The 26,962-nt window shown below is 57.5% G+C and overlaps 1 protein-coding gene across 1 annotated transcript in view; it reads right to left on the bottom strand.

Annotated features, from left to right (window-relative positions):
• The window catches only part of RAP1GAP2 (RAP1 GTPase activating protein 2), a 72,508-nt gene extending 46,863 nt beyond the window's left edge, over positions 1-25,645 (bottom strand). Inside the window, exons 1-3 of the mRNA XM_074160899.1 lie at positions 25,596-25,645; positions 23,020-23,136; positions 5,925-5,960 (exon numbers count right to left, since the gene is read on the bottom strand). Of these exons, the coding sequence (XP_074017000.1) occupies positions 5,925-5,960; positions 23,020-23,136; positions 25,596-25,645 (203 nt within the window). The remainder of the gene's footprint in view (positions 1-5,924; positions 5,961-23,019; positions 23,137-25,595) is intronic.
• Positions 25,646-26,962: the final 1,317 nt, after the last annotated feature.

The following is a 26,962-nucleotide window of genomic DNA, read 5'->3' as shown; positions in this document are numbered from 1 at the left end:
GGCAAGGGAAGGGATTCTGCCCCTCTGCTCTGGAGAGACACCCCACCTTCCCACCCCCCTCCCCGTGCTGCCGCCAGCTCTGGGGCCACCAACATCAGAAGGACATGGACCTGTTGGAGCGGGGCCAGAGGAGGCCACGGAGATGCTGGGAGGGCTGGAGCCCCTCTGCTGGGAGGACAGGCTGAGAGAGTTGGGGGGGTTCAGCCTGGAGAAGAGAAGGCTCTGGGGAGACCTTAGAGCCCCTTCCAGTCCCTAAAGGGGCTCCAGGAAAGCTGGGGAGACACTTTTGATCAGGGAGGGGAGCCATAGGACGAAGGGGAAGGGTTTTACTCTGAAAGAGGGGAACGAGCAGCGGGCAAAGCCAAGTGCTCGCCTGCCGACTGCCGGCACGGATGGGAAGATGCTTCTCCTGCCTCATTGCCTCCACGCTGCCAATAAAGGGCTTGGAAACGCTTCCACACATGCCCATCTCCTCCTCCCAGCAGAGGGGGGGGTCAGATCATACTGCCTGGCCCTGGGTACCAGCCTGAACCTGGGCAGAGCGGGGCCAGGGTTTGAGGTTTTTTTAAGACAAAAAGCAGCTCCAACTCACCCACTCAGAGAAAAAGAAAAAAGAAAAAAAAAAAAAAAAAAACACAAAAAAAACCCCCACCACACAAAAAACACAAAAACCCCCCAAAACCCAACCGTCACTGAATCAGTGAAGGAGTCGAATCTGGATCCAGCACAGCCAAAGCCCAGGGCAGCTCCAGCTGGGGGTCTGGGGGGCAGGTGCTTTGCCTTTCCCCTGCCAGGCAGAGCTGCCACCTCTGGTCTGCATTAGGGCATCGCTGACATCCATCTGAGCAGCCTTCAAATCCCCGAGCCCCAGCCTGGGCTGGCCCGAACACGCAGGAGGTGGCTCTCAGGCAGCAGACGGCGAGCGGGGACGGCGGGAGCCAGAGCCCACAGCAGCACCAGGGACCTGTCACTGTTCCTGGCCACTCGCCCACAGCCTCTCCAGCTCTCACGGGGGACTTTGACACTCCAGGCAGTGGCCAAGCCACCGCAGGGACCTGCCACCAACACAAGGACTCGTTCTGCCTGGGATGCCATGTCTGGAGACGTGGCTCCAAGCCGCCACGGCCCCGCACGCCCGCAGTGCAACAGGAATGTCCCAGCAGAGGAGGCAGAGCAGCAGCTTGGCTGCAGAAACGTTAAACAAGGTAAACTGGGTTCACGCCATCATTTGGGAGGGATTGTACCTTCTCAGGGGGCACTCTGCCACATGAACACAGGGGAAACACTGCGGGAACCCACCCGACACCCGCGAGGGGATGGCTGGTTCATGGCCCATCACGAACAGTTTCAGTTTCCCAGAAAATATCTTCACCAAAAATCAGGGTGAGGTTAGAGCCAGGGGACGGAGAAAGATGGTGCAGGAAAAGCTCAGAAGAGTTTGCGGTGATTAGATGAGCCACACGCACGTCAATAAAAATTAATATAACTGACAACAGCAACGTCAGAAAGGGAGATGCATCGCTGCGGGGCGAGAAGAGGGTCAGAGCTGGCAGGATGATGCATATTAAACAACTTCACCTCAGCTGGGTGCCCAATTAACTCTCCTCTGCGCACAGACCCATTTAGAGACTCTGCCCAGTGCTCAGCTGGGAGCCAGGACCAGCCTGTACCTCGCTGTCCCACCCCAGCCCCAGCACTGACTTTAACTGATTTTAAAGTTTGCTCAGAGTCCCAGGGCGTCCTTCGCACACCGGCCCCATATGCCCTGTTTGTTCTTCTCTGCATTTTGGCACCAGAACCCAGAGAATGGCTGCCCCAGCACACGGCTGGGAGGGGGTCGCTCTGGGAAGGGGGGGTCACTGCGGGAGGGTTCCCCCGGCAGCCCCAGAGATGAGCAGATACAAACCAAACACCACAGGAAGCCTGCCCGCCTCCCCTGTTCACTGCAGACAGGTTTTTTTAGCATTTTCTTTGCAGCGTAAGGCGTATACCACTACAGCTGGAGGATAATTGCAAAAGACACATTTGTGCGCAATTACCCATTTTAAAAGGTGGTGATAAAGTCAAAGGAATTTTCTTAGACACAGTCTGCTCTCCAGACCTTATCCTCACAAGACCTAAGCTCAAGCCTCCGAGATTACTGCTACAGTCTGCGCAGCTACTGCCAACAAACTCAATCTCATTCCCGCTTCTTCCCATTAACTCCGCTCTGGCCCATCAAATATTAAAGAGCCTCAAGCCTGGACACAGCTCATTTTATGAAGGTCAAGAAAATATTTCATCTCTTCTCTTCCCATCTTTATCTCCCACCACTTTTCCCATTGTCAGATGAGCATCACATGCTTTCATGTGAATTTTAGCTGAACACGCACTAACTCTCAGTAATTGGTGTACAAGGCTTCTCTGTTCCACAGAGGCAGATTATTTCATTGCTATTTTTGTGCTTGATAAGGATAAACCAAGAGGTGACTCTGCCTGAAGGAGGGACTTGATTCTTATTGATTTTTTATTTATTTATTTTAGATACTCAGTGGTTTCTCAGCACATCCTCCTGGTGACACCAGAGCACAAAGGGCTGAGGAGCCACCAGCTGGCAAAGGGCTGGGCAACCTCCTGTGTGGGACATCACCCGACCAGCCCATTCCCGAGGAGTCCAGCTGGACGGAGGAGGAAGGTCCCCTGAGAGGATGCTCAGGGGTCCCTGCCTGGCCCCTGGGGACCCCTGCACTTGCTGTGCTGCCCGGGGTTACTGCAGGGCTGCTGTGAGAAGCATACAAACTCACCAGGCAAGCTTATCAGCTGATCTTTGATATGCAAAGATCCTTTGATAGGCTGATGTTTCCTCCAGAGTGACCTCCCTGCTCGGGAAGTGGGTTTAGCTCAGTTCTTCCCTTCTCTGGCTGTACAACCTGACCCCAAACTCCACCGCGTTTCACAAGCTCTGCATGAAGCCATGCCCCAAGGAGCACTAATGGCACCACCTGTGCGCCCCACAACACCAGAGATGCTGCTGAGCTTTCTGCAGAGACTTCACATGACACAAGAAAACACCAGCACCAAGCCGGGGGTTGGAGGGCTGCTTCTTTTGCCAACCTGGGGCTGCAGCTTCCCCCAGCGCTTTCCCATGAAGCAGGTAAGGAATACAGAAAATAAACAGAAGAACAGAGATCGTGATGGAATTGGTCCATGCCAAAATCCTGGGTCTGAACAAGCCAAATCCCATTTACTGGTCTCCATCTCGCAGCACCCTGGGGCTTGCCCTGGTCCCACTGGCTGTTGGCAGCCCTGGCTCATCTCCCAGCACCCGAGCCCCTGCTGCCACCCCTGGGGACATGCACCCCCCCAAAACCAGCCAGCAGAGTATTTCCAAGCCCCCTCCCAGACTCTCCATCCCCATACACTGCCTTTGGGTGCTCTGCAAGGGTTCCCAAGCGCAGCCCCCAGCCATGAAGGTGGGACCATGCCTGAGCTCTCCAGAGGGGAGCCAACGCTTTCCCGTTCTCCTGCCCCAGGAGGGCACGGGCAGAGCCCCCAGAGACAGCCCCAAACTCACCAGAGCTTCCTGGGCATTTCGGAGGCCGAGCAGCAAACGTGGCCGTTCAGCAGCAGGTGCCCGGGGATGCTGCGTCCTCTGCAGCACCTTCCCTGCCCCCGTGCAGCCCCAGTACCTCCCCACAGTGCCCGTCACCAGAGGGGGACAGCTGAGCCCCCACGGTGCCAGGGCTGCCCATCCATCACCCCCTCCTCAACACCCACTCCGCAGTGTCTACTCACTCTCTCCAGTCCCGAGTCCCTCAGACATATTCATGGTTACCATAGGAACTAATGAAACCCAAATTAAAAAAGGAAAAGGAGAGAAAAAAGACAAAGGGAAAAGCGCTTTGATGCGCTGGTGCCACCTGCGTGTGCGAGTTTATTATGAGGAATGACAGGCAGGGGAGCATCCCGCAGCCCCCTAGCCCCCCGTCTGGCTCAGGCCCTCCCGCTGCCACGCTCCATCTCACCAAATACTGGCTCTGCGCAGGACACAGCCTTCGTCCCCGACAGCCCACTGGGACACAAGCCCACTGGTTCCCTCCAGGGATGGAGGGGCTCGGTGCTCCCCAGCCCAGCTCCCGGCCACCCTGGGACCCTCTCTGCAGCCAAGGCTGGGGGCTGCAGCCACCCCCAGGCACTCTTCCTCCCCTGTCAGACTTCTGCAAGTCAATATTGATGTTTGCAGCGAGCACGAGGCTTCCCAAAGTGCTCCTTGGCTTGCAGAAAGCAGCTTGTCTTTTTGTTAAGAAGTTAAAGAAAATTGCCTGCGCCTGGTGTCTTAGCCAGAAGGCTGCAGCAGTAATAAGAAGGCCTTAGAAAACCAAAATTTTATTTTATTTTTTTTTTTTAATTTTAAAAGCTTTTAGAAATATCTAATGTGGATCTGGCTGGGCCCCAATTACAGATCCATTTAATGAAGCAATCTGTCCACAAACCAGAGGCATCATGAGGCTGTGGAAAGCATTAGCTGCAAACAGAGGGGAGAAAACCCCCTCCTCTGGCTGGGGCAGGAGGGAGGGAGAGAGAAATGTGGCCTCAGACCCTCACCCCACGGCACCCCACTGCGCTCCCAGCGTGGCAGTAATTGCCCACCACAGTGGGGAAGGGAGGCTAAATGGCATTTCTGTAACAGAATTGCTGCACGGACCCTGGAAAAAAATCAGGGCACGGCATATCACAGCATACAAGGAGCTGTTAAATCCTTCTCAGCTCCACAGGAAAAGGAAAGTCCACTGAGATTTCCCTCTGCTCCCAGAAGTGGTAAACATTGATTTAAACTTCTCATTAGTTCAGCAAAAACCTGAGCCACGAGCGTGGCAGCAGCACTTCTGTTGTGCTATTTACAATGGGCATTTGCAGGCTCATTCAGGGAGCAGGTTCCCCCAAGGCTTTCTGTATACCTTTCCATTAATGAATAATTTGCACAAGTAATGATTATAGAAGGAAACTGCATGAGCCGTTACCCGTACACATTACCCTCAGCTCACGGGAGGCTTGGCCAGAATATTTCTATATTAGCACACGGTTACGCTGATAGCACCAGAGCCGTGTAACGGAAAACCCCCGGCTCCAGGAGCTTATCCAGAAACCAGGAGAGGGGAGGACATGCCATGGCAGGAGGGAAGGGATCCCAGACAGCCATGAGCACCGGGATAACAGCGAGCATTGGTACCACCATTCCCAGCCCTTTTCCAGCAGTGGTGACCCTGGACACCTCGCTCCATCCCAGAGTGAGATCCGGCCCAGCAGCTGCTTTGCCAGGAGCCACACAGCCAGCTTTCAGCAAGTCCATGGCAAACCTGAGATGGACCCACCAAGGAACATCACCAGCTCATGGACCCTCCTGGGCCCCAAGAGCATCTTCTTCCCGTTCAGAGCAACACCCAGAGCTCCCCCAGCAGCATGGGAGCAGGAGCTGGGTACCAATCACAGGCACCCACTATCCCATCGACACCCATCCCCTTTCCAGACTGTAAGATTCAAAAAACAAAGCAAAAAACCCCACCAGGCTCCACTGAATTTAGAGCCAGAAGCTCGGTGGCCGCCCCTCCTGCCGATTTCCCGTCCCTCCCGAGGCAGAGCTGGTGCCCCGAGAAATGTTCCTTCTGTGCCTTAACCCACTGATCAGACAGTGACCATGTCGATGCGTTTATTGTAATCACCCAGGTCATGAATCAAGTTGGATTTCCCAGGAAAACAAGCTGTGGGACGTGCACAAAACTACCTCCAGGAATGGGTGGATGCCACTGGTCTGTCACCACACAGAGCTGGAACTGTGAAGACAGCCCAGATAACAGGAAAGTGTCCCCCACACACAAAGCCATCCCTCAGTGCCGCGTCCCTCACAGGGAAATCACTTTACGCGAGAAAAGAGCACAAGTACTCACTTGATCTTCAGGCTGGCGAGCATCGTCTTGTCGATCCTGGGGAGAAAGCAGAGGAGCGTGTTACTGCAGGTGTCCCTCCTCCCAACTCGGGTACCGGGGGCTGCTGGCAAACCCAGCCCCAGCATCTCCTTCGGAGGTGCCATTGGTCTCACTGACAGGACGATCATCAGAAAGACTTGACCAGAAAATGAAATCAACCAAAATCTAACCCAAAGTGAAGCCTGGTGGCAAGTGAAACCAAATCCCACCAGTTATTTCCCGGTGGTGACTGGTGGAGAACTGCTGCCTCCTCACCTGAAATGCCAGAGGTGAACCGGGCAGCAGAGGAGGGCATCACCCACGGCCACGCTCTCTCCACCTCCCACAAAACACGTATTTAAAGACGACAGACCTGTGAAAGGCCTGACGCGCTGGGAGGATGACACCAAACCCCCCAAACTCGACTCAGAAGCCCAGTCCCTCAGGGAAGGAGTCGGGACCCAGCGAGGTGCAGGATTTTCCCACCTGGCCGGTGGCTGCCTCGCTGCGTGGGCTCAGGCTCATCCCCGCAGGGCTGCCAATCCTCACCTGGCCACCAGCCACCGACTGACCCTTTTCTTACCCCCCACTTGCCCGCGAGCACCTGCACCCCCGGCGAGAGCCCTGGACGGAGGGAACACGGAGCAGCCCCATCACTCCCAGCCCTGGCCAGCTCGTGTGGGGCTGGGAGCCCCCGTCACTTCACTTATTTATTTGGCATCGTTAATTAGCACCTACCTGAACAGAATCATTGTGCTGAAAGCCATATTAATATTAATTAATGCAAATCATAGTATGTCTCAAAATGCAAAACAATGTCTTTTGGCAGTCATTGCGAATGCTCTGTTATCTGCCACATGGAATTAATTCCACATCTCTAAAAAAAGCCCCCAAAACCCCAACAAACATCAGAACCAAACCCCACGTGTTTTGCACCACGACTGCAATCACAGAGGACACTCAGGGCTGCAGAAATGCAGTTTCCCCTCTACTTGCAGCTTTACCTGCCCCCGCTCCCAGGCGCCACTTCTCCATCGCGAGGAGGCTGCACCCGGGGGTGACGCAGCGGGGACGGATCCTCCCCACGCCGTGCACCGGGGCAGATGCAGCAGGAGCCCCGCGTGGGGTGTCCCCGCTCCCCACAGACCAGGGCAAAGCCACCCCAGCTCAACCCTGGCACCTCCTGCCCACACCATCACCCTTCCCGGGTCACTCTCCCGGACCGATACTTCACTTGCAAAACCCCAAGGCCACGGGAGCTTCATGCCAGGCATCTCCCCAAACACCAGCTCCCGGAGAGCCGGCATGCTACAGCTCCTGAAAATAGACCCAGGGCACCCAATAGTGTCATTTAATACTTAACAAGCCTGTCCACAGACTTTGTTGATCATTAAACGAGCTGAACATTCAAAACATGCTGGTGTAAATAGGTGTTGCCAAACTTGGTGACAGACACAAATGAGCCGTGGGGACAGCGGGTGGCCGGGGCAGCTCCTGCAGGACCCGCGCCGGAGCGGGGAGCTGCACCGACCGGCTTCTCCCGGAACTGCAGGAAGAAAAATCAGTTGCTGCTATTTTGCCTCTTAGAGAGAGTTAAAAAAAAAAAAAATTAAATTCAACAACAACAAAGAACCCCAACCACACAAGAAAGCAACCCCTCTGCTCGGGAAACCGCAGCTGCACTATGACTAAGTTCAGAAGCCGCTTCGTCAGGCCCTGCCCTGTGAGGGGGTGAAGTGAAACACCCCACGCCCCACTGCAGCTCCCTCCCTATGTGCCCCGATACAGCCCTGGGGCTCCCCGAGCCCCGGCAGCACCGCACTGGGGATGTCTGCCACCCACGGGAAGGAGCAGCCGGAGGGAGAAGAGGGGACAGACGGGTCCCCGCACTGGTCACCGGGTTCATGGTGAGCTGGGCAGGGGGCGCAGGCAGGGCTGGGGTGGCAGCTCCCGGGGCCACACACCCGTGATGTGCATCGCCCACGACGAGCATCCCCACGTTCACGGGTGATGGCACTGCCCGTGCCACCCGGGGCCAGCAGGCTCCTGCCGGGCCCTCGCTGGCAGCAGACGCGGCCGTTAGAACAAAAACCTGACTTCGCCCCAACGGAGGGCTGGAAATAGCGGCGGCGGGTACCGATTGCAGCGGCTGGGTGTGCCCGGCCACCCCACGCGGTCCCACAGGAAGGGTGGGTCGGCCGCGGGCCCGGGCGGCCGTGGGAAGATGCAGATGCAGGTACGGGGCTGTGGCAGGTCCCTTCCTTTCCCGTAAACACCCGGGGAAGCGTTGTCCTGGCTGTGCAGGGCACTCTGCGAGTGACACTCGACTGCCAGGGGGGCTCCCCCAGGGCCTTGGGCACCAACCCCACTTGGGAGCTACCCCCTGCCTGCCCTTCACATGGTGCAGACACCGATGCTGATATTTAAAAGAAAGCCTGCACCCCGCTTCCCCCCAGCCCGGACCATGCCAGCGGCACAGCCCCCAAACCACATTTTCCTGCGTGACTCTCCGGCTCCTGGTTATCTTTTCCCTGCAACTGCTGAAACGCAGAAGAAAAGTGACCGAGGAACATGCAGATGGCCTCAGATGCCCCTGCAAAGGGGGATAACGGCTTCTCTCCATCACAGCCCAAGCCAACAGCAGCAGCAGCTCCCGGGACTCAGAGCCACCGGTCCCAACGGCAGCTGCGGGGCAAAGCTGCCCAAGAGCTGTGACTTCTCTCTGCCACAAAACGAGCCCACATTTCACAAAACTTATTTGTACAGCAGTTTATCAGAGTGCTTCCTTCCCGTTTTTATGTAAAGAAAAAGAAAAGAAATCCAGCTGAGACAAAAGGCTTGCCTTGGGTAAGGTGTGTGCTTCTATTCCCAGGAGACTTTGCTGAAACTCTTGACAAGTTCTCCACCATCCCACAACCGTCTCGGTTACTCAGCATTTCCCCCAGCAGGTTTCAAGCAGTTCCAAGCCCATCGGTACCAACACTCCTCCCAAAGCCCCTGCAGCCCCCAGCTGCCCAGCCCCGGCCACCGCGGCACGGGGAGAGGAAGGCAGAGCAACCCCCTGTCCCAAAATCATTATGGAATGGCCAATTCATCATTATGGAATGGCCATCAGTTCCCACGGCCTGATCACACGCACACAGCGCAGCCTTGGAATGGACATAAAACGCCCAGAGAAAGGTGAGCTAGAGGAATGGCAGATGGAGAACAGTGCCATTTTCTTACACTATTTCCCTACAGACCAACACGTCTCAGAGGGCAGGGACACAAGAACAAACAGTCCCACTGAACGCGGGGTGCAGGCAGCAGCCGGGGTGCTCTGCAGGAGCACCAGATGGTGCAGGGACGACTTGGGGAAGGCACCGATGGCCACAGGACCCTGCCACAGACCAGGTGGGACCTCACCACATGTGCTGCAAGGTGCCAAAGGTGGCTGTAAGCATCACTGCCCAGGCAGAGGGTCCTTGGCAGCAAGAGAAAGGAGTCAGTGGAGAGCCATGGGATGTTCCTGCAGGTGACGTGCCCACGGGAGCCCACCATGAGCCCCCGGGAGGTCCCCTCACTGCTTAGCACCCACGGGGCTCACGAGGGGCTTAGCCAGAGCCCAGCAGCACCCACCCACCCACCCGCTGAAGCTGTGCCAGGTTTCCCCATGGGCACGGCAGGAAGAAGGTCCTTCCCAACTTCCCTGTGCTCCCGTTGGCGTGGGGCAGCAGGAAGGGCTCTGGCACAGGGGCACCGCGACGCAGCACCACGGCGCTTCCTCCTCTGAAGCCCCAGAGGGAAGAAAAGCTCCTTGTGCGGCACCGCGAAAGCGAAGGGGGGGGATAGGAAGGGAAGGCACCCACCAGCCGTAGCCGCCGAAGGAGACGCTGCGCTTTCTCTGGAACATGGTGGCGGCTCGGTGCTGCCGGGGCGCTGCGGCCATGGGGGGAAATGGGGACGGGGATGGCAGCACCTGCGTGCCACCGCGGCGGGCGCTTCCTGCCGGTGTGCACGGTGCTGTGCCGGGGCAGGGGACGCGGGAGGCCCGGTCAGCTGTCCCCAGCCCAGAAGCGCATGCACAGAGGCGCACACACCCCCCCCCACACAAGAAAAGTCATTTCCTTTTTTTTTTTTTTTTTTTTTGTGGCCTCAGGCTTTTCACAACCTTACACTGCAAATATCGTATTTCTCCTAATGGCAGGAGCCGTGGGCAGCGCCACACGGGCAGCATGTGTGTTGGGGGACAAGCCATGGGCATGGTGTCACCCAAGAGCATCATGCCATGGGGCTGTCCCCGTCCCGTCTGCCAGCCCGGCCAGCCACCGGGACCCGGTGCAGAGGGTCACTGGTGGCAACATGAAGGTCTCCCTCCCGCTGCTGAAATGGCAGGGGTGCACTCACCGCACCAGGCTGCCTCCCCATAGGAACTGACCCCCCGTGCACTTCAGGGAACACCTCACTTTAAACCTCAATAAACAAAAACCCCATCACCTCATCTCTCATGGCAAAAAGATCCCCAGCTGCCCCAGAGCCTGGTGAGGCGTCTCCCCCCCAGCCCCCACGCAGCTGTGGCACACGGGGTTTCTCTTCTCTGGTTCCTCTTCACAGAGCTGCTGCTGAAGCGTGTGGCTGCAGCCTGACCACCACCAGAAAACCCACGGTCATTTAACAGCCAGGCTTCAGAAATCCCATTTAAATGGAAATGCTGACCTCTAGCTGGGTATGAGCTTCCATCAATCACAAAATCCCAAGAAAACAGGCTATCATCCCCGCACCAGCCTTCAGGCATTGCCGGGCACAGCAGAGCCCGTGGGGAGGTGAGCCCGGTGCCAGGGGCTGGCCATGGTGCCCCCCGAGGCTGGCCACCCTCACCCGCCCCCCCAAACCAGCCACCAGCGCCTGTCTGGGCTGCAACAGGGGCTCACCCTACATGGGGCAAAGTCCGAAGGGAGGGTGTGGGATCCCGAGCACCCCCCCGCAGTGAGGGTGATGTAAAATAATGCCCAGCACACACAGAAAACACCCCCTTGACTCGGCACCGCCGCACAGTGCCTGGCTCACGTGGCTCCCGGGGGGCTCCAAGCAGCTCTTAGCCCAGCACTTGGCATTTGCAGGAGCCAGACTCCCATCCAAGCACCCAAAAGCTTTAAATTGAGAGACATTTGGATTCTGTCGGATGTGTGAAAGCGGGGAGGGGGAGAGGGGGGGTGTGGATAGGGAGTTGGAGAGAGAAACCACTTAACTCCAGGGAAAAAGCTTGGATTGAAATCCAGCTATTTCAACTCCTACTTTCCTGCCCACAGCCATCTCTCCTTAAAGAGATGGAAATCCTTCGCATTTTAGAGCTCTTAAGGAGATTATTTAAAAGAAAAAAAAAAAATCCCAAACATGATGCAGGCTTGAAGGCCATAAATTCAGGTACCATGAAATATCTGGAGCAGACAGTTGCTTGGAGCGCGTTTGCTGCTGCCCTGCCCGCTCCGTGCCACAGCTCTGCATCAGCAGCAGTGACGTTATCCTCCCGCTTCATCTTCCCCCAGGTCACGTCTTTCTTACACTCGCACCAGTTGATTTCTGCCCAGCTCTACTGAGCCACTCACGATTTAAACACGCCTGAAAATAAAAGCAGGGAGGCTCCTCGCACGGTCGAGCTCTGCAGAGCATCAGAAGGACACCCTGCATGCAGAGGTGGGGTGGCAGGTAGTGACAGCATCAATCTACAGCTGGCATCACACCGAAAACAGCCCGGAGAGTCCCAGGAAAGCAGCCGGCTCTTCATTTAAACACTTACTCTTGCCGTGCTGTAAGCGTCAGCTCCTGCATCTTGTCCTGCCACCTCAGTCCTCGTGTGAACTCGCTGTGGGGGGCACCGTGGCAGGAGGGAGGGCAATGGGGAGACACGCAGTGGGGCAGGGCTCCCCGTTAACTGCAGGTCACTGCTGTCAGTGGGTCGAAATTACTCTGGCAGGTCTGCGCTATGCCTCGTGGGCACGACAGCTCTGCCAACCCACGAGGAGTGATTCACACACCTCCCTCGGGATTCCGGAGCCCAGGACCCCAACACGGCCATAGGGAAATCGTCTCCGTTTCCCGTCACCCAGGAGAGGCATGTGGCAGCCCCCGCATGAAGCCCACCTTGCCCCACACCAGTGGGACCAGTGCTCAGGGATGCCCACAGCCATGGAAGCAGAGCCCTCCCTGCTCCCCATCCCCACATGCCCAGCAGCCACCCGAGGCCGGTCAGCCACCACAGATACAGGCAACAAACAGCATTTGATGCCGGAAAAGGTTGAAAATATACCAAGGACCCAATTCCAACTCCCCAGAGGCCACCAGCCCCCCCTGGCTCCAGGGTGTCACACCAGCGCCTGCCCAGTGCCACCTCGCCCGCACCGGAGCGCATCCAGAAACAGTTTGTCTGCAATGACATTTTCTCACTTCCCCTCTTTCCCCCCCCGAGGTATTTCACAGTTGGGCTCAAAAACAAAAGGAAAAAACCCTCCTCCCTTTAGGGCAGGCACAGCCAAATCATAACTGATCAGGCAAAATTAAGACAAAGGCCTGGGGGAGGATGCCTCCTTGGTACCATCTGCACCAGACAAAATTAACATTTCCCAGGAGCCCCTTGTCAGAACCCGGGGCGCCTGTCACCCTGACCCCCCCACCCCCACCCCAGCCCACTGATGACACCGGGGAGGGGGGCTGCACAGCCGGGGCAGCGAGCCATGTCGTTAACAAGCCAATTAATAAACCCAAACTCTCATGGAGCACTAGGCGCTTGCAGCTCCCTGGAGCCCCTGAAGCATCTCGAGGGGGAGCAGCGGGGGGCAGAGACACACACGTTTCAGCGGCTCCATCGCACCCCACAACTGCCACAAGGAAAGATGCCGAGGGGAGGGAGGGCGTGCGAGGCTGCGGCCAGAGCCGTATGCTGACAACTGCACGACATTAAAGCTTAATGAGCACAAACTGCTGGGCTGCCCTTCTGCTCACGAGGGGAAACACAGCCTAATTCCGCGCCGCCCCAGCTCAGCTCTCCCGGCCCCTCATGAGGGACCACGGGGCTCAAACAGCCCTTGGCACAGCATCTGCAGCGAGACCCCCGGACCCGGGGCGCTCAGAGGCCCGTGCAATGCAGTGACGGCAAATGCAGGGATGAAAGGAAGGTCCAAAGGCACCTTCCACCAGCTGAAGCTGCCAGCCCAGTTCCCTGCAGACAGGCCATCCATGGCAGGATGGGCTAGCCAGGCCACCAGCCCCCGGCTCCCTGCAGACGGTACCTGCTGCTCCGCTCCCGGGGGCTGCTCCGGTTCCGCCGGCAGCCCAGCCATTTGGGCAGAAATACAGAGATGACCACTCATGAGGGGCTCCGGCGAGGGGTGACCCTCTGCCCAGCATGGATGGCACTGCCCCTGCCGAGGGACGGGCAGAGGAGGGGACGGCACGGGTACCCAGCCCTCTGCTGGGCTGGCAGAGCCCACACCCCAGAGCAGAATTATGCCCAGGAAGGGCAGCGTAATTCTTTCCTTTGTTACTGGGGCTAAGAGAGACTGATTGCATCATTAGTGCTTTAATATTGCATGCGGCGCGCTGAAGGTATTCATCTTTCTATTATGATTCTAAGGAAGGTTGTGGGCACCCAGAAATATTAGATTTTGTCCTGGCAGGAAGAACACGCTGTGCATATCATCAGCCTCGACATACAAAGCAAAGGAAAACAGTGTCCGAATTAATTCTGACTCAGAGGATGGAATATTTTTAACAGTTTTTTCTCCCCTTTATGGTGCTGCTGAGGTGAAACAAAGTGAGAAACTCAATGCCTTAACCAGCAGCTTCCCACAAAACCCAGCTTGCTCCCAGAGGTGGCTACTTACTGCTCAGTAGCCAACAGGTCTGCAGCACTGAGGAGGGGGAACACTGTTACTCAGGTGGGTTTCATCCAAGAGACAGTAAAGCCAAGGAGAGCTTCCAAAGACCCCAACATACCTCTGCCAGCCCCAGGGGATTCTGTGACCTCCTCCCAACAGCCCAACAACTTTGTTCTCCAGGGACTGATGGCAGCCTGGGGAGCTGAGCCAAGGAGGCTGCTTATCTACAGCCCGCTCGTTAAACTCATTAGGGAGGGCTCATACATCTGAGCTTTAACTGGGAGGATCAGCCTGCAGAACAGAGCAAGAATTGCAAACACACACATAGCGAAATGAAGAGCTAATTCCCTGCAAAACGCTCAGCTGGCCAGAAAGAGAGAGAAACTTCGGCATGTAAATTATTAGCAGCCTCCTTAAGAAAAGCAGACCTGCTGCAGGTGCTCCTGAAAACAGGACGAAAACAGGGAGGAAAAAGCATGCTGGATGTGCCCAGGGAGAAGGGCAGACTGTGCCTCCGTCCTGGGCACTAGGGTCTTATGAGGCTGATGCCCGGGCATTGCTGGTCTGTGCCCCAGCAGCAGAGGAGAGGGGATGCCCTGCGGCCCAAGACCCTCCCCAGTGCGAGTCTCCTTCATCCCCTGGAAGGAGCCAGCAGCTGCAGCGACCCTGAGGCCAATGGCCCCGGTTCCTGCAAGCCCCGGGGTTTCCACAGGAGTCCTGGGGCCCATGGGTGCCAGCCACACAGGAGGGTGCGGTCCCCACTCCCGGGGAAATGGAAAACCAATGGAAAGCCCCATTACTGGAGGCGAGGGGCAGCGGGGAGCTGGCTCCTGCCCTGCCAGGGTCTGCAGCGCCCACCCAGGGACAGCCAAAACGTGGCTACAGTGAGGGGAATGCCAGGGTCAGGGTTCCAGGGGGCTCGTTTCCCACCCACAGCATTTATGTGTCAGGGGCAGGTTCAGTGCTGGATCAGGCCCAAGAGTCTCTTCCTCCCCGAGAACAAGGCTCACACAGCCCACGCTGCTCACCACGCTCCAGCTCCTCTTCCACCTTCTCCAGGACATGTGCCACTGCTAATGGCTCATGGACTCACCTCTACGTCCAAAGCCATCGGATCCCTCCTGCTCGGTTCTATGAAAATGGCTAAAAAATGGGTCTCAGAGGAAGCCACCGCTCGACCTGCGACACGTCACTTCTCAGACAGCGGTGATAGAGGGATGCGCACGCCCAGACCCCGCAGCCATGCACTGCACCACGAGCATTCTTAGTGGCCCGGGGAGAGCCTGGCTACACCTTGCAGACCACAGCAGAGGAGGGGACCTTGGGAAAGCAACAGGCACCAGCTGAGCACCCCCCGAGCACTGGCCAAGCGCCCGTGCCCCCCACAGTCCTTTGGCTGGAGCAGAGCAGCCCTGGCTCAGCCGCAGCATCCAGGTCTGTAATGAGCTCCTGTGCTGTTGCCCTGAGCTGCACAGGGATGTCAGAGACGGGAAGGTCGGATGACTCAGCTGCAGAGGGCTGCAGCTAGCCCAGAGCACCCCAGCTCCTCTCCCCCCCACACACCAGAGCAGCTCTCACACTCCCCAGCTGGCTCTTTGCCCGCCGTGAGCCAAGGGCACTGGCCATGGCATGGCTGGCACCGCAGCCACTCATCCTACCGGGACCCCGGGGCAGGCACTGACAGCCCCAGGCTGCTCCAGGTCACCATGAGAGGTGGAGGAACCCGCTGGCTGCAGCAACCGATGGAGCCCAGCACAGTGGGGGTCCTGTTCCACACCCCTTGGACCCAGGAAACCTACCACCCCAGCAGGATAAACCCACCAGCCATCGCAGGGGAGAGGAGAGGTTCCTCCCCGAGCATCTCTGGAGGCCTCCCCATGCCACACATTCCCTAAACAAGGCAGCTCAGTGGCCAGCAGACATGGGCAAACTCTGATCAGCCAAGTTGGGGGCCACAGAAAGGCCCATCCTGGAGCCCCCCATCACACACCTCCCAGTAAACGTTGGCAGTGGGTGGGAGCAAGGCTGCGGCAGGAACACAAACGCTTCTGCAGGACCACTGTGGAGGAAGACAAGGCCAAACTCTGCAAAGCCTGGGTTGGTTCAGGACAATAATATCAGCAGAAATCAATGTGTTTAACTGTTTCTGGCTCTGAAGTCCATCGATGCTAATTTGTCTTTTCTTTGCAGTATTGATCTCGTTGCTCCCAGGCAGTGCAGCGGGGGGAGGCAAGGAAAGCCTGGACTTTTTCATGTTCAGGAGCAAACCTTGCTCTCCGGCCACATGGAGCAAGCAACTGCCCATCCCTCCGAAGCTCCTTCTGCAAAGAGCCTTGAGGGAGTCAGATACAACCCCCCGGGGCCCTGGCTGCTGCCTTTGGGCCTCCCTGGGGGGTAATTGGGTTTGCCGAGGGCTGAGCACCCCACAGCACTGAGAACATCCCCAGCATTCACATTTTGGACACACGCTCTCTGGGTACCCAGCCTGACACTCATTAGCAACTGGTTTCTCCCAGCACCACACGATGCAGCTCTTTACTGCAGAGCAACACAGATCTTGTCTGATCACAGTGCTATGAACAGAAAGTCACCACACAGGCTCCCAGGCTCATTAAGTTCTTCTCAGCCCACTATGAATTTAACCTCCAGAGTTGCTTGTTTTCTCAGGTCCACCCATTTTACAGCTCTGTCTTGCTAGCTGGGGGATGCAATTCCCGAGACAGGCTCTCTCTTCAGGAAGAGCCTGTCCGAGCACACAGGTTTTCTGTGGGTCTGTTTTTCCCACCTCTTCCAATGATGACCCTTCCCCAGCAAGCTCAGCACGAGAGGATGCTTCAGACGAGCAGTAGATCCATGTCCACACACACCCTGTGCCTCCCTGAGGATCTGGCACGAAGATTTCTGGGTGTGTGCTGCGATACACACACACGCGCCTTGCTCCGGATGCTCCAGAGACAGCCTGGGGCTGTCCCCGCTGTCCCCAGTGTGTCCCTTCCATGGCCAGGGGCAGCCCCACTGCAGGCAGGCGAGCAGGCAGGCAGGCAGCTGGCCATGCCCGGTGCCAGGTCCCTGGGCACTGTCACCATGGCTACCTGCACATCCACAGCGCATCCCACGCCACGGTCCCCTGGTCCCCTGCTGCTTGGAGGAACAGGAGCCCATCACCTGCCTACCCGGGCACTGCGGGGGCTGGTGGAGGGAGGGTGCATTAAGGCAAAAACCAAAACATCATTCCTGCTGGTTTTCCAGCTGGAAATGTGTGCAGCCACCTACAGACCTGGGAGGGAGCCCACCCCAAGGGCTGGAGGGTCCCACTGGTGGGGGACAGGCTGGCATGGGCGTGCAGCCGGGCCAGAGGAACTGGAGAGTGTTTGGCCCAGATCAGCCAGCAAACACGGGGAAGGGCTGTGACTGCAGGCTGGGAAGAAATTGTGGGAAGACAGAAAAAGAACTGCTGAAACTAAAAACCAGGGCTGGCAAAACATGGGGGTGGGAGGAAAGCACGGGTATGAGATAGACCTGAACATGCTTTGGCTGAAAATTAGGAGGTTTCTAATCTTTAATACAAACAGTCTCTGGAACTGTTTCCTAATAACAGAAGTAAAGGAAAGAAAACCCTAAGTGATGCTCGGCAGGAGACGGTGCCTGCAGCAGCAGGGAGCTGGGCTGGGGGAAGCAGCGTCTGTCCTCACACCCTGCGCTCACGGGGCTTCTCCCAACGCTGCCCGACTCCCCAGCCCCCCAACAGCATATGGGGAGGCAGCCACTGCCCGAAGGCAAGATGTGCTGGCGCAGGATGAGATTTAGGCAGCAGTCAGGGCTCAGATTCAAGGCCAAACTCATGCATGGTTCCATCTGAACACTGCGAACAAGACACACAGGATTTGGACTCGAGCTTTTCAAAGCCCTGCTACCTCTTGCCAATATCACCTGTGTTTTTCCACCATTTTGGGTGGTTTCTGCAAGAGCTGGGCTAAACTCAAATCAGAGTCAAGAAACAGCTCTTCTGGCTTGGCATCCAACTTGGAGGCAGATGTTAACTCTAAGCAGGGATTCATCTGCCCCCACGAAATTGGAAAGAGGTCTGGGGAGAATGAGCTGTTTTTAGCTCCTGGAAAAAATGTCTCTTCCTACTGTTGCTGCTGAAGTCCTGTTCCTGTTTCCACAGCAGCCGCTAACGACAATCAGAGCATCTGACTTCAGGTACACAACAGGCAACAGCAGCAGAGGGACTCTGAGCAGCCCCCAGGACCCTGCTACCATACGGATATGGCTAGGGATGAGGAGGAAGGAAGGATGATAAAACAAACATAAGCAAAGAAAAAAAAAGCACTTTTGCTGCTACGGTTATTGTCGGCTGCCCTTTGAGAGGAATCAGAAGCTGAGGGAGAACGAAATTATCTGTTAAAGCTGGTGTATGCAGAGAGCCAGCCTGCTGGCTGGGATCACGCTTCTTGTTGAATCTGAATTTAGACTCCTTGGCATGTTTCCAACCCCCAATAAATCGTGCCGTGTGGACAGATATTATGTCCCTTGTGCTACTAAAACAAGCGGTCTTAAATAAACCAGCGGAGCTGTGCAGGAGATGAGGAAATAAGGCAGTACCTGGGCAGGATCCATCTCACGTCCTCTCTACACCAGGGATGCAGGCAACATGCTCGCGCAGCCCTCACCAGCTCGGCGGAGCTCGCACATCGGGTTACACCGTGCTCTGCCCGCAGAGATGAGCAGGATAAAAAGAAATGCTCTGCCTCTGCCTTGCGAGCAGACATTACGCTGCTTCCCTGGGAGAGATAAGCTGCTATCTTGCTCAGAGACAGAGGGGAGGGGGGTCACCCCAGCAAACAGGGCGCTCAGAAAAACCTCCTTCTGTGCCCTGTTTCTGTCAAATTAAAAAAAAAAAAAAAAAAAAAAAAAAAGAAAAAACCACAACAAAACTGGGGCTCCTCAGCAAAGGAGGCGTCCTGCGGAGGGGAGAGGATCCCCTGGCAGCCCTGCCGGGCAGCCGCACAGAGCAAGCACTAACGCCACCAGCCCCGCAAAGACATCAGCGCAGAGCACCTTTTGAAGACCTTTTGAAGTTGCCTCCTTGAATTTTAAATATTTAATATGAGCGTTGGCAATCACCACACAAAGATCCCACGTTCCCGTCCCCAAGCCCCCGACACACAAAGCCCACATGCCTGAAGTAGTCATCGCATATTTAAATGCAAACAGAGAGGCTGAGAATCGTAAAGCATTTCAACAATAGATCTCCCGGCTCTGCCTCCCATTTGCATTCAGACAAGCCCATCCAGGGTAAAAACAAGGACAAATACGGACCTAAATCTCTTCTGCTAAAGGCTTACCCTGGATATTTATATTCCGGTCCCCGCACGCCATGTAAATACCGCTCTCTATTGTGACTGCGGCTCAGATTTAGCGAGACTGAAAAGCATCTTACCTTGCTCTCCTCGCTGCGCTCTGTGCGGAGCCGGCACTGGCGGAGCGCCGCGGGGCGGTGCGGTGCGGAGCGGCGCTACCCCAGCCCCGCACCCCCGCAGCCACCGCACCCCCAGCCCGTCCACCGCACCCCCGCACGCCGCTCCCCCAGCCCCGCACCCTGGCTACCGCACCCCGGGGCGGGGGGGGGGGGGGGCACCGGCACAGGGGGTCGCACCGGCACCGAGCGGGGGCTGACGGGGCAGAGCCGCCCGCCTGAGCCCTGCCTGCTCTGCCCGCAACCCTGCCTGCTCTGCCTACCCTGCCCACCCTGCCCGCTTTGCCCACCCTGCAGCCCTGCCTGCCCTGCTCACACCCCCACGCTTCACCCACGTCGCAGGAGCGGAGTCAGCGCCGCTCAGGTGAAGTGTTTCAGCAAACTGGAACCTGGGACTGCGTCCCTGGGGGGAGGGAAATATGCAGCTCAAGATGCAATGGGCTCCTGGGCAAGGTTTAGTCGCCAAGGGGACTCTGGCAGCATCACTGGAACCATACCCACCAGTGCAAGGTGAGGATCCTGCCCATTAAACCTGTCTGGGGCATTTAGATTGAAAGGGCTGTTTACATGGAATGGTTTGGGTTGAAGGGACCTTAAATACCACCCAGTTCCCCCCCCTGCCCTGGGCAGGGACACCTCCCACCAGACCAGGTTGCTCCAAGCCCCCTCCAACCTGGCCTTGAACCCCTCCAGGGACGGGGCAGCCACAGCTTCTCTGGGCAACCTGGGCCAGGCTCTCACCACCCTCACAGCAAACAAGTTCTTCCCCACATCTCATCTCGATCTCCCCTTTTTCCGTGTCAAACCCTTCCCCTTCGTCCTATGGCTCCCCTCCTTGATCAAAAGTGTCTCCCCAGCTTTCCTGGAGCCCCTTTAGGGACTGGAAGGGGCTCTAAGGTCTCCCCAGAGCCTTCTCTTCTCCAGGCTGAACCCCCTCAACTCTCTCAGCCTGTCCTCACAGCAGAGGGGCTCCAGCCCTCCCAGCATCTCCGTGGCCTCCTCTGGCCCCGCTCCAACAGGTCCACGTCCTTCTGATGTTGGTGGCCCCAGAGCTGGAGGCAGCACTTGGGGGGTGTCTCCCCAGAGCAGAGCAGAGGGGCAGAATCCCCCACCTCGCCCTGGTGGCCACGCTGCTTGGGATGCAGCCAGGATTTTTTGTGAAAAAATAACTAGAAAAATGGTGTGACCCCCTTTGGATTCAGCTTTGAAAGCAGAATTCAGTCTTATATGTGAGCCCCTTCATCTCTTACAGCTGAATTTAAGACAGACACAGAATGGACCAGATAAAAGAAGAGCTTCCAGGGCCAAAATCCAGACCTGATGAAAGGAAAGCCAAAATTTCCATTCTATGAAACCGATGCAATTCCCTTTTTTGGCATCCCTGACATCTATTTAACACACACTAAACATCAAAGTAGGTGATTCCAGCTACCGAAGACGCTCAGGGCTGAGCTGGGCAGCCAACCGCACCTCACACTGCTCCCCGGCTGCCCGGTCCCTGGTGGTGGCACACAGGGCTTGGCCAGGCAGCACTCGCACGCGGTGACCCACAGCCACGCAGCCTTTTAACACCACGGTGGTCTCTTACGCCCAGGTTTGCTCCGTGTTGCAAACAGCCACAGACACCCCACTGGTCCCCGGCAGTGGCCAGCTGGGGCCAGCTGCTGAAAGCCTTCCCATGCCAAAGGAGAGCCCATCCCAGCTGGAGAAGCTCTGCCGGCCACCAGTATGTCATCTGCCTCTGGGCACCACACAGTGTCTGTGGGACCCGGACAAAACCCGCCCGGCCACATGAAGAGCTGCAGGAAACAGCGCCCGTGCTCTCATCCTTCTATAGAGCGCTGCTCAAATGGGACCGATGAGTGCATTAATGTGTACAAATAATAAAAGTAAAATACACCTGTTACATTAACCCCCCCAGCAGATCTGCCCTCCTCTCGCTTGGCTGTGTCACTCCCATTATGCAAAGAAGCAGCAGCAAGTGCAAAATAGAGACACTGATCCCATTAACGTGACAGATAAATAATGTGACAGCCTGAAATGCCACGGAGCATCCCAGTGTCAGTGTGCCACCCGAGGCTCTAAAACCTTCCCTGGCCGAAGCCTCCGCAGCAATGTGCCGCAGCCCACCAGGAGGGGGGCACGGCTGCCCCCTCGCTGTGCCCTGTCCCCCACCCGCCAGCAGGGACACCCCGGGCCAGGCCAGCACAGGGCACCTTGCTGCTGCCAAACGAGGGGCTAAGGTCGATAAGACATCCCCCATGCGGCTTCCTCCTCACTCCCATCCCACGGAGCAGCCGCCAGAGCCAATGGCAGGGCCCATGGCAGCTTCGTGCCCCGCTCCCGGCTGTGGGCACTGCCCCACGGGTGGTTCTCCGGCTGCTCATGGGGTCGGAGCTGGGCAAACCCGGGACTCAGCTGGAGTCTCCGCCTGGGCTATAGCCCCAGCTGCAATCCGGGTGAAGATTTTGTCCCCATAAAGGGATGCAGGCACCGTCCGTAACTGGCCACTGATGTCCCACACACTCTCTGGGTAACTTCCCAGCCCGCGGGGAAATCAAGTGAATCCAGTGGAATTAACCCCAGTGGTACTTAGTATTAATTATAAACTATATTAGACGCATTTAAGTTCCACATGCCACATGATATATCTGTGTCAGGGGTGAGATTAATGCAGCCTTTGATAGCAATTTGCAAAGATTAGTTAAAATCAATAACCAGCGTGGTAGTTTCAGTTTTTGGAAAGCCTCTCCGGCGGCAGGTGGAGGAATCGCCCAGCTGCGGCACACGCCATGGCTCCCACCAAGGGAAGTGGGGCACCTCCCTCCTGCTCCCCACCCAGCCCGGGGGCTCCATCCCCCCCCATAGGTTCCATCTCCTGGGGGGGGAACCCATGGGGGTACCCGCATCCCTTCCCCATCCTGGAGAGGGGCTCATCCCTCCCTCCCCAGCGTCCCTCCCGCTGTTCCTCTGGTACATGCCATTCTGGGGAGATAAATACTTCAGGGCTTTAAGGGCCCTTGGAGCAAAACTACTGCTGAAATAAAGAGGGAAAAGCTTTTAGCCACACAGCCACCCGGGGGCTGGGGGTGTTTCAGAGCTCTTAACAGGCAGGAAAACAGACACCGCGCGATATGTGTCTTGAGGCCCGCGAGGCTTTTATGTTAATGGCGTTTTATCACCAAACACTGGGATGCGAACCGACAGCGATGCGTTTGCAGCAGCAGGGAGAGCCACAGCACATGCCCAGGACACGGTTCCGAGACATGTTCTCAAGGAGCTGTGAAGGAGAAGGTTTCAGCACCAAACCCCAGTATCGCAAGAAATATTTTCCAGAGATCACATACAGATGGGAGATATGCCATCCCTGGCTCCCAATCCGTTTTTTAAGCAAATCCCAAGCGTGCTGCATGGATGAAGCAGGTCCTCAAAAGACTGTGTGCTTGACCAAAACCATGGGGGTTTTAAAAATAAAAGTTTGGGGAGGCAGTCAGTAATTTGCCCTTTGCACTGCTTTAAACCAGAGGGGTGCTTACACAGTGTTTGCAGCTCCTGGCTGTGACTGCTGCATCTGGAACCTTACTTTAAAGTGAACCCCAAGATGCTCAGATATTCACAGGGCTCCAGAGATAGGCTGATGATCACACAGGTCTCACCAGGATGGCAGGCTGCTGGTGGCACTGGCAGGGGACATGCCACTGCTCCCCTCGGCCCCTGGCCCTGCCCCCACTGGCCCCCCCATTACCTGCTGGGTGAGCCCAGATCCGCCCGGCTGACGATGCGGTGCTGGTGGGGTGAGTACAGCCACTGGAAAGCCGTCAGCGTCCTCTCCTCGATCCGAAACCGGCCTTCTCTCACGTACCTAAAAATAACAGCCAGAAAGACTGAAATATTTATTAGCGCAGGATGGTGGAGAGGGAGCTGCGGGAGGCGGCGAGCGGCTGGCTCAGCAGCGCTGCTCCGAGCCCTGCGTCCCACAGCACCTCTAACGTGCTCCTCAGCGGCGGCAGCAAAACGACGTTACAGCCGGGTCTCTCTGCATCCCTGCACCCTCCCCGTCCCTCCCTGCCCATCCGAGGATGCTCCCACAGGCACAGGGCCGTGGCTGGGATGGGGCATCCCTTTGAGGGCGTCCCCCAGGGGAGGGGACGGTAAACCCCCCCCCCCCCCCCCCCCGCCACGTGCAGAAAAGCAAAGAGCAAACATTTCCAAAGCAGTGCAGGACATTTCCGTGTAGAGCCCTGGGAGGCAGAGGTACAACACCCCCCCCAGCTCAGCACCAGCTCCCTGGGGCACAGCCTGCCTCTAACAGCCCCTGCCCAGCCGCTCCCACGCTGGCCCCAGCGTTATCAGCAGCTCCACGACCAGGCTAATGTCTTTCTAACATTATTTCAAATGCCAGGCCAGATGTTGAGGCTTATTAAGCAATATTCAAGTTATGAATCGATGGTCATTATTTTGCTTACAGAAGTACAGGTTGTCTGTTGCATGAGCAAAATGTCGGTAACAGCAGTTGTTCTCATCTTTTAGAATACAATCCTGCTGCCTGCCTCCATCCCAACAAACCACTCTGAACATGAAATTTCATCAGCAAGCAATTAATTATTTAAAGGCCCAGTGGTACTCATTGGAGACACATGCACACACAGCTGCAGCATCCATAACCCCAGCCAGGGCCAGGACAAGCTCACAGTTCTCTCCCCAGTGTGTGGAACACACTGCCCGGAGCGCCCCGCCATTAACCACAGAGATCTGGCCACGCTGCCTGGATGGGGCCAAGGGGTTGCACCACAGTGCCACGGGCTCCCCACAGCCCCCCCACAGCCCTCACAAGCGGGGCCACAGCTAGAGCCGTTTGCTGCTGTTGGGCTCTGCCGCCTGCAGAACTTGCCCAGCCCAGGGCTGCGGGGTCCTGCCGGAGCCGGGGGAGGGCAGTGACAGCACAGGAGTCGGGAGCTTCTGCTCTCAGCAAAAGGAAACCCGAAAGGCTCCTTGAGCATCCCTGGTACAGACTGACCTGCTAATTTTTCTTGGTGCAAGCAACCAAGCACGGCGCAGTCCCAGTGCTCCCCTGCAGCTCTTGCACGTGATAATATTGCACAAAGTAGTAGCAGGCAACCCAGAACGTCTTTTGGGAGGGAAGGGGGGGTGAGGCAGCGGGGATGGCAGAACGGCCAAGCCAAGTACCCATTGTAATAGTCTAGATCTAAGTGTGTGAGGAAAAAAAAGTGCCCCAGGCTGCTGAGGAGGGAAAAAAACAAATTTAAAAAAAGAAAAAGTTTCACAAGCTTAGAGTTATCCTCTGACGATTCCCACTCTGGCTGTTCACCCAGGTTTGCAGGGATCCCACCCACACCTGGGACCTCCGGCATCCAGCCTGGCTCTGCTCCCTCTCCCTGCCCCGCCGGCGCTGGGAGATGGGACGAGCCCCGGGCCCGGGCCCAGCTCTTACATCAGCAGCACTGGAGTCACCCCAGTCACAGCCTGGCATCGCTACAGAGCCCTGCTCAAAAGTCACAAGCTTTGGACGTCATAAGCTACACAATTAAAAATAAAAAATTACAGAGAAAGCTTGTTTCCAATGTCAGCCCGTCCCGGCTGCTCCGGGCACTGCAATCCCCCGTCCCCAGCAAGAAGGGGACCCCCACATGCCAAAGCCTGGAGCAGCCTCAGCACCCCCACAAGCCAGGATGCCCCCAGAGCACCCCGTGCCCGTCCCGGAACTTCCTGGGGGCAGGAACGAGCCCCGGGTGTGCCCGGGACCGGGGCTCTGCTGCTCCCCCCGCTCCTCCCGAGCGGGCAGGGCCACTTCCCAGAGCCAGGATCTCCCTTTAGGATCCGACTCTTCCACCTCCACGGGACCCCAAACGCCAAAGATCCCCTCCCACCGCAGCAGCTGCAGCCCCGAAGCGCCCTCTCCCTTCCCGGGGAGGTGTGCTCCCTCGCTGGGACCCACCACAGCCCCACACCGGGACCACGCTGCGACCCTCAGAGTGCCTCGGATTGCGGGGGCTCGGCCAGTCCCCCCCAACTCTCCCCCCGGAGCCCTCCCCGCCCGGGATTCCCTCTTCCCCTGGCTCAGCAGCCGGGACTCCCCCCGCCCAGGAGCACCCCCCCACCGCGCCCCTCCCCATACCAAAACCGGAACCCTCTTCCAAATTTACCCCCGACTCTGGGTCCTTCCTCCCCGACTCTGTCGGGAGCCCCCCAGCCCAGGACCGGACCCTCCCCTCCCCAGCCCCCGGCTCCCGGAGCTCCCCCGTCCCACTCGCTGCCCCCCCCCCGGCCCGGTGCCCCCGCTCCCCCCGTCCCCGCACTCACCAGCGCACCAGCTCCCAGCGCCGTTCCCCCGCCGCCTTGCCCGAGGCCATCCCGGTGGCGGGGCCGGTGCGGGCGGGGAGCGCTGCCGCAGGGCGGGAGGGGGCGCGGGCGGTCCCGCAGAGGAAGGAGGGGGGGACACCCCCACCGGCAAACCCCTCTGCCACCCGGCCCAGCCCGGCAGCGGCAGCGCCCGAGCTCGGACACGGACACCGGCCCCGCGGGGGCTGGGGCGGCTGCGCCGGCTCCTGCGCGCTCCCGCCCCCTCCGGCACCAGGGGGGAGTCCGGGGAGGGGGGACCAGCCCGGGCAGGTGCGGGGGGAATCACACCATTACGCAAAGCATTACGCAATGGCCGCTTGCCCCCGGGCAGCCCCGAAGGGCGCAGGGTGCGGGGCTGCACGCACCGCTCCGGCTCCAGCCCTCGCTGCGGGAGAGCAGGCTCCGCCGAGGGGATGGATCCCGGCAGAGCCTCCAAGGGAATGCACGTTTTCAGCCTCTCAAAGGCTTAGAGCAAGTCTGAGCTGAGTATCACAAAGAACAGCCACCGGGGGAAACAAGCACAGAAACGGGTCCTGCCAGCCTGGCTCCCCCCGCCCAGCCTGAGCCCCCCGCAGTCACACCGTCCCCCTCACAGCGGAGGAGAACGGCCACACCGGCACAGGCTGGGGGCTGGAGCCCACCCCTTGGACCCTGCTTCTCTCGCTGGTCCTTGCTTACCTTGAAGACAAACAAATAAGCCAGCAGAACTTGCCTGCGTGAGGTCCAGGAACACCAAGTGCAAACTATTCTCCCATAGATCCGAAGCCAAACCCCAGCATCCATCTGAATTGGGGCTCCCCATCGCCCGGGAGCTGCAGGGTGTGCTCAGTTATGGATGGCCCGAGGTGCTCAGGAAACAAACTGGGAGCATGTTTAGAAGTTATTTCAAGGGGCTTCAAATCACACCAGAAGCTGATTGCAAAAAATGACATTCTGGCCCTAAATCCTTGCTTTTCTGATCTTTTAGAACATAATTTCACAGCTCAGCATTCCCAGCTGTTGCACGCACCATCCAACAGCTTCGTTTAAATCAAATAGCATTAATGACTCAAGTAAGGACCTATTAGTGGCAACTCTAGAGCCCACCCAGAGAGGCTGCATCCATGCACTGCTTTGGCCACTGGCAGCCCGTTCCCCCATGGGGTCGGGTAGCTCAGTCCTCAGCTGCATGCTTTGGCTGAAATTATGACCAGGAAACTGTTGATAGTGAAATAATTATATTTTAATGAGCCGGGCAGCAAGCGAGCTCACCCCTCAGCGAGGCCCCGTTACCTGCTGCCTGCACCCACCAGCCCTGCCTGGATTGGGTTCCTCACAATCAGATTGGA

This window comes from Numenius arquata, chromosome 18 (genome assembly GCF_964106895.1).
Source record: "Numenius arquata chromosome 18, bNumArq3.hap1.1, whole genome shotgun sequence".
Taxonomy (NCBI): Eukaryota; Metazoa; Chordata; class Aves; order Charadriiformes; family Scolopacidae; genus Numenius; species Numenius arquata.
The sequence above is the reverse complement of the archived record's forward strand: the minus strand, read 5'-3'. Positions and strand labels throughout refer to the sequence as shown.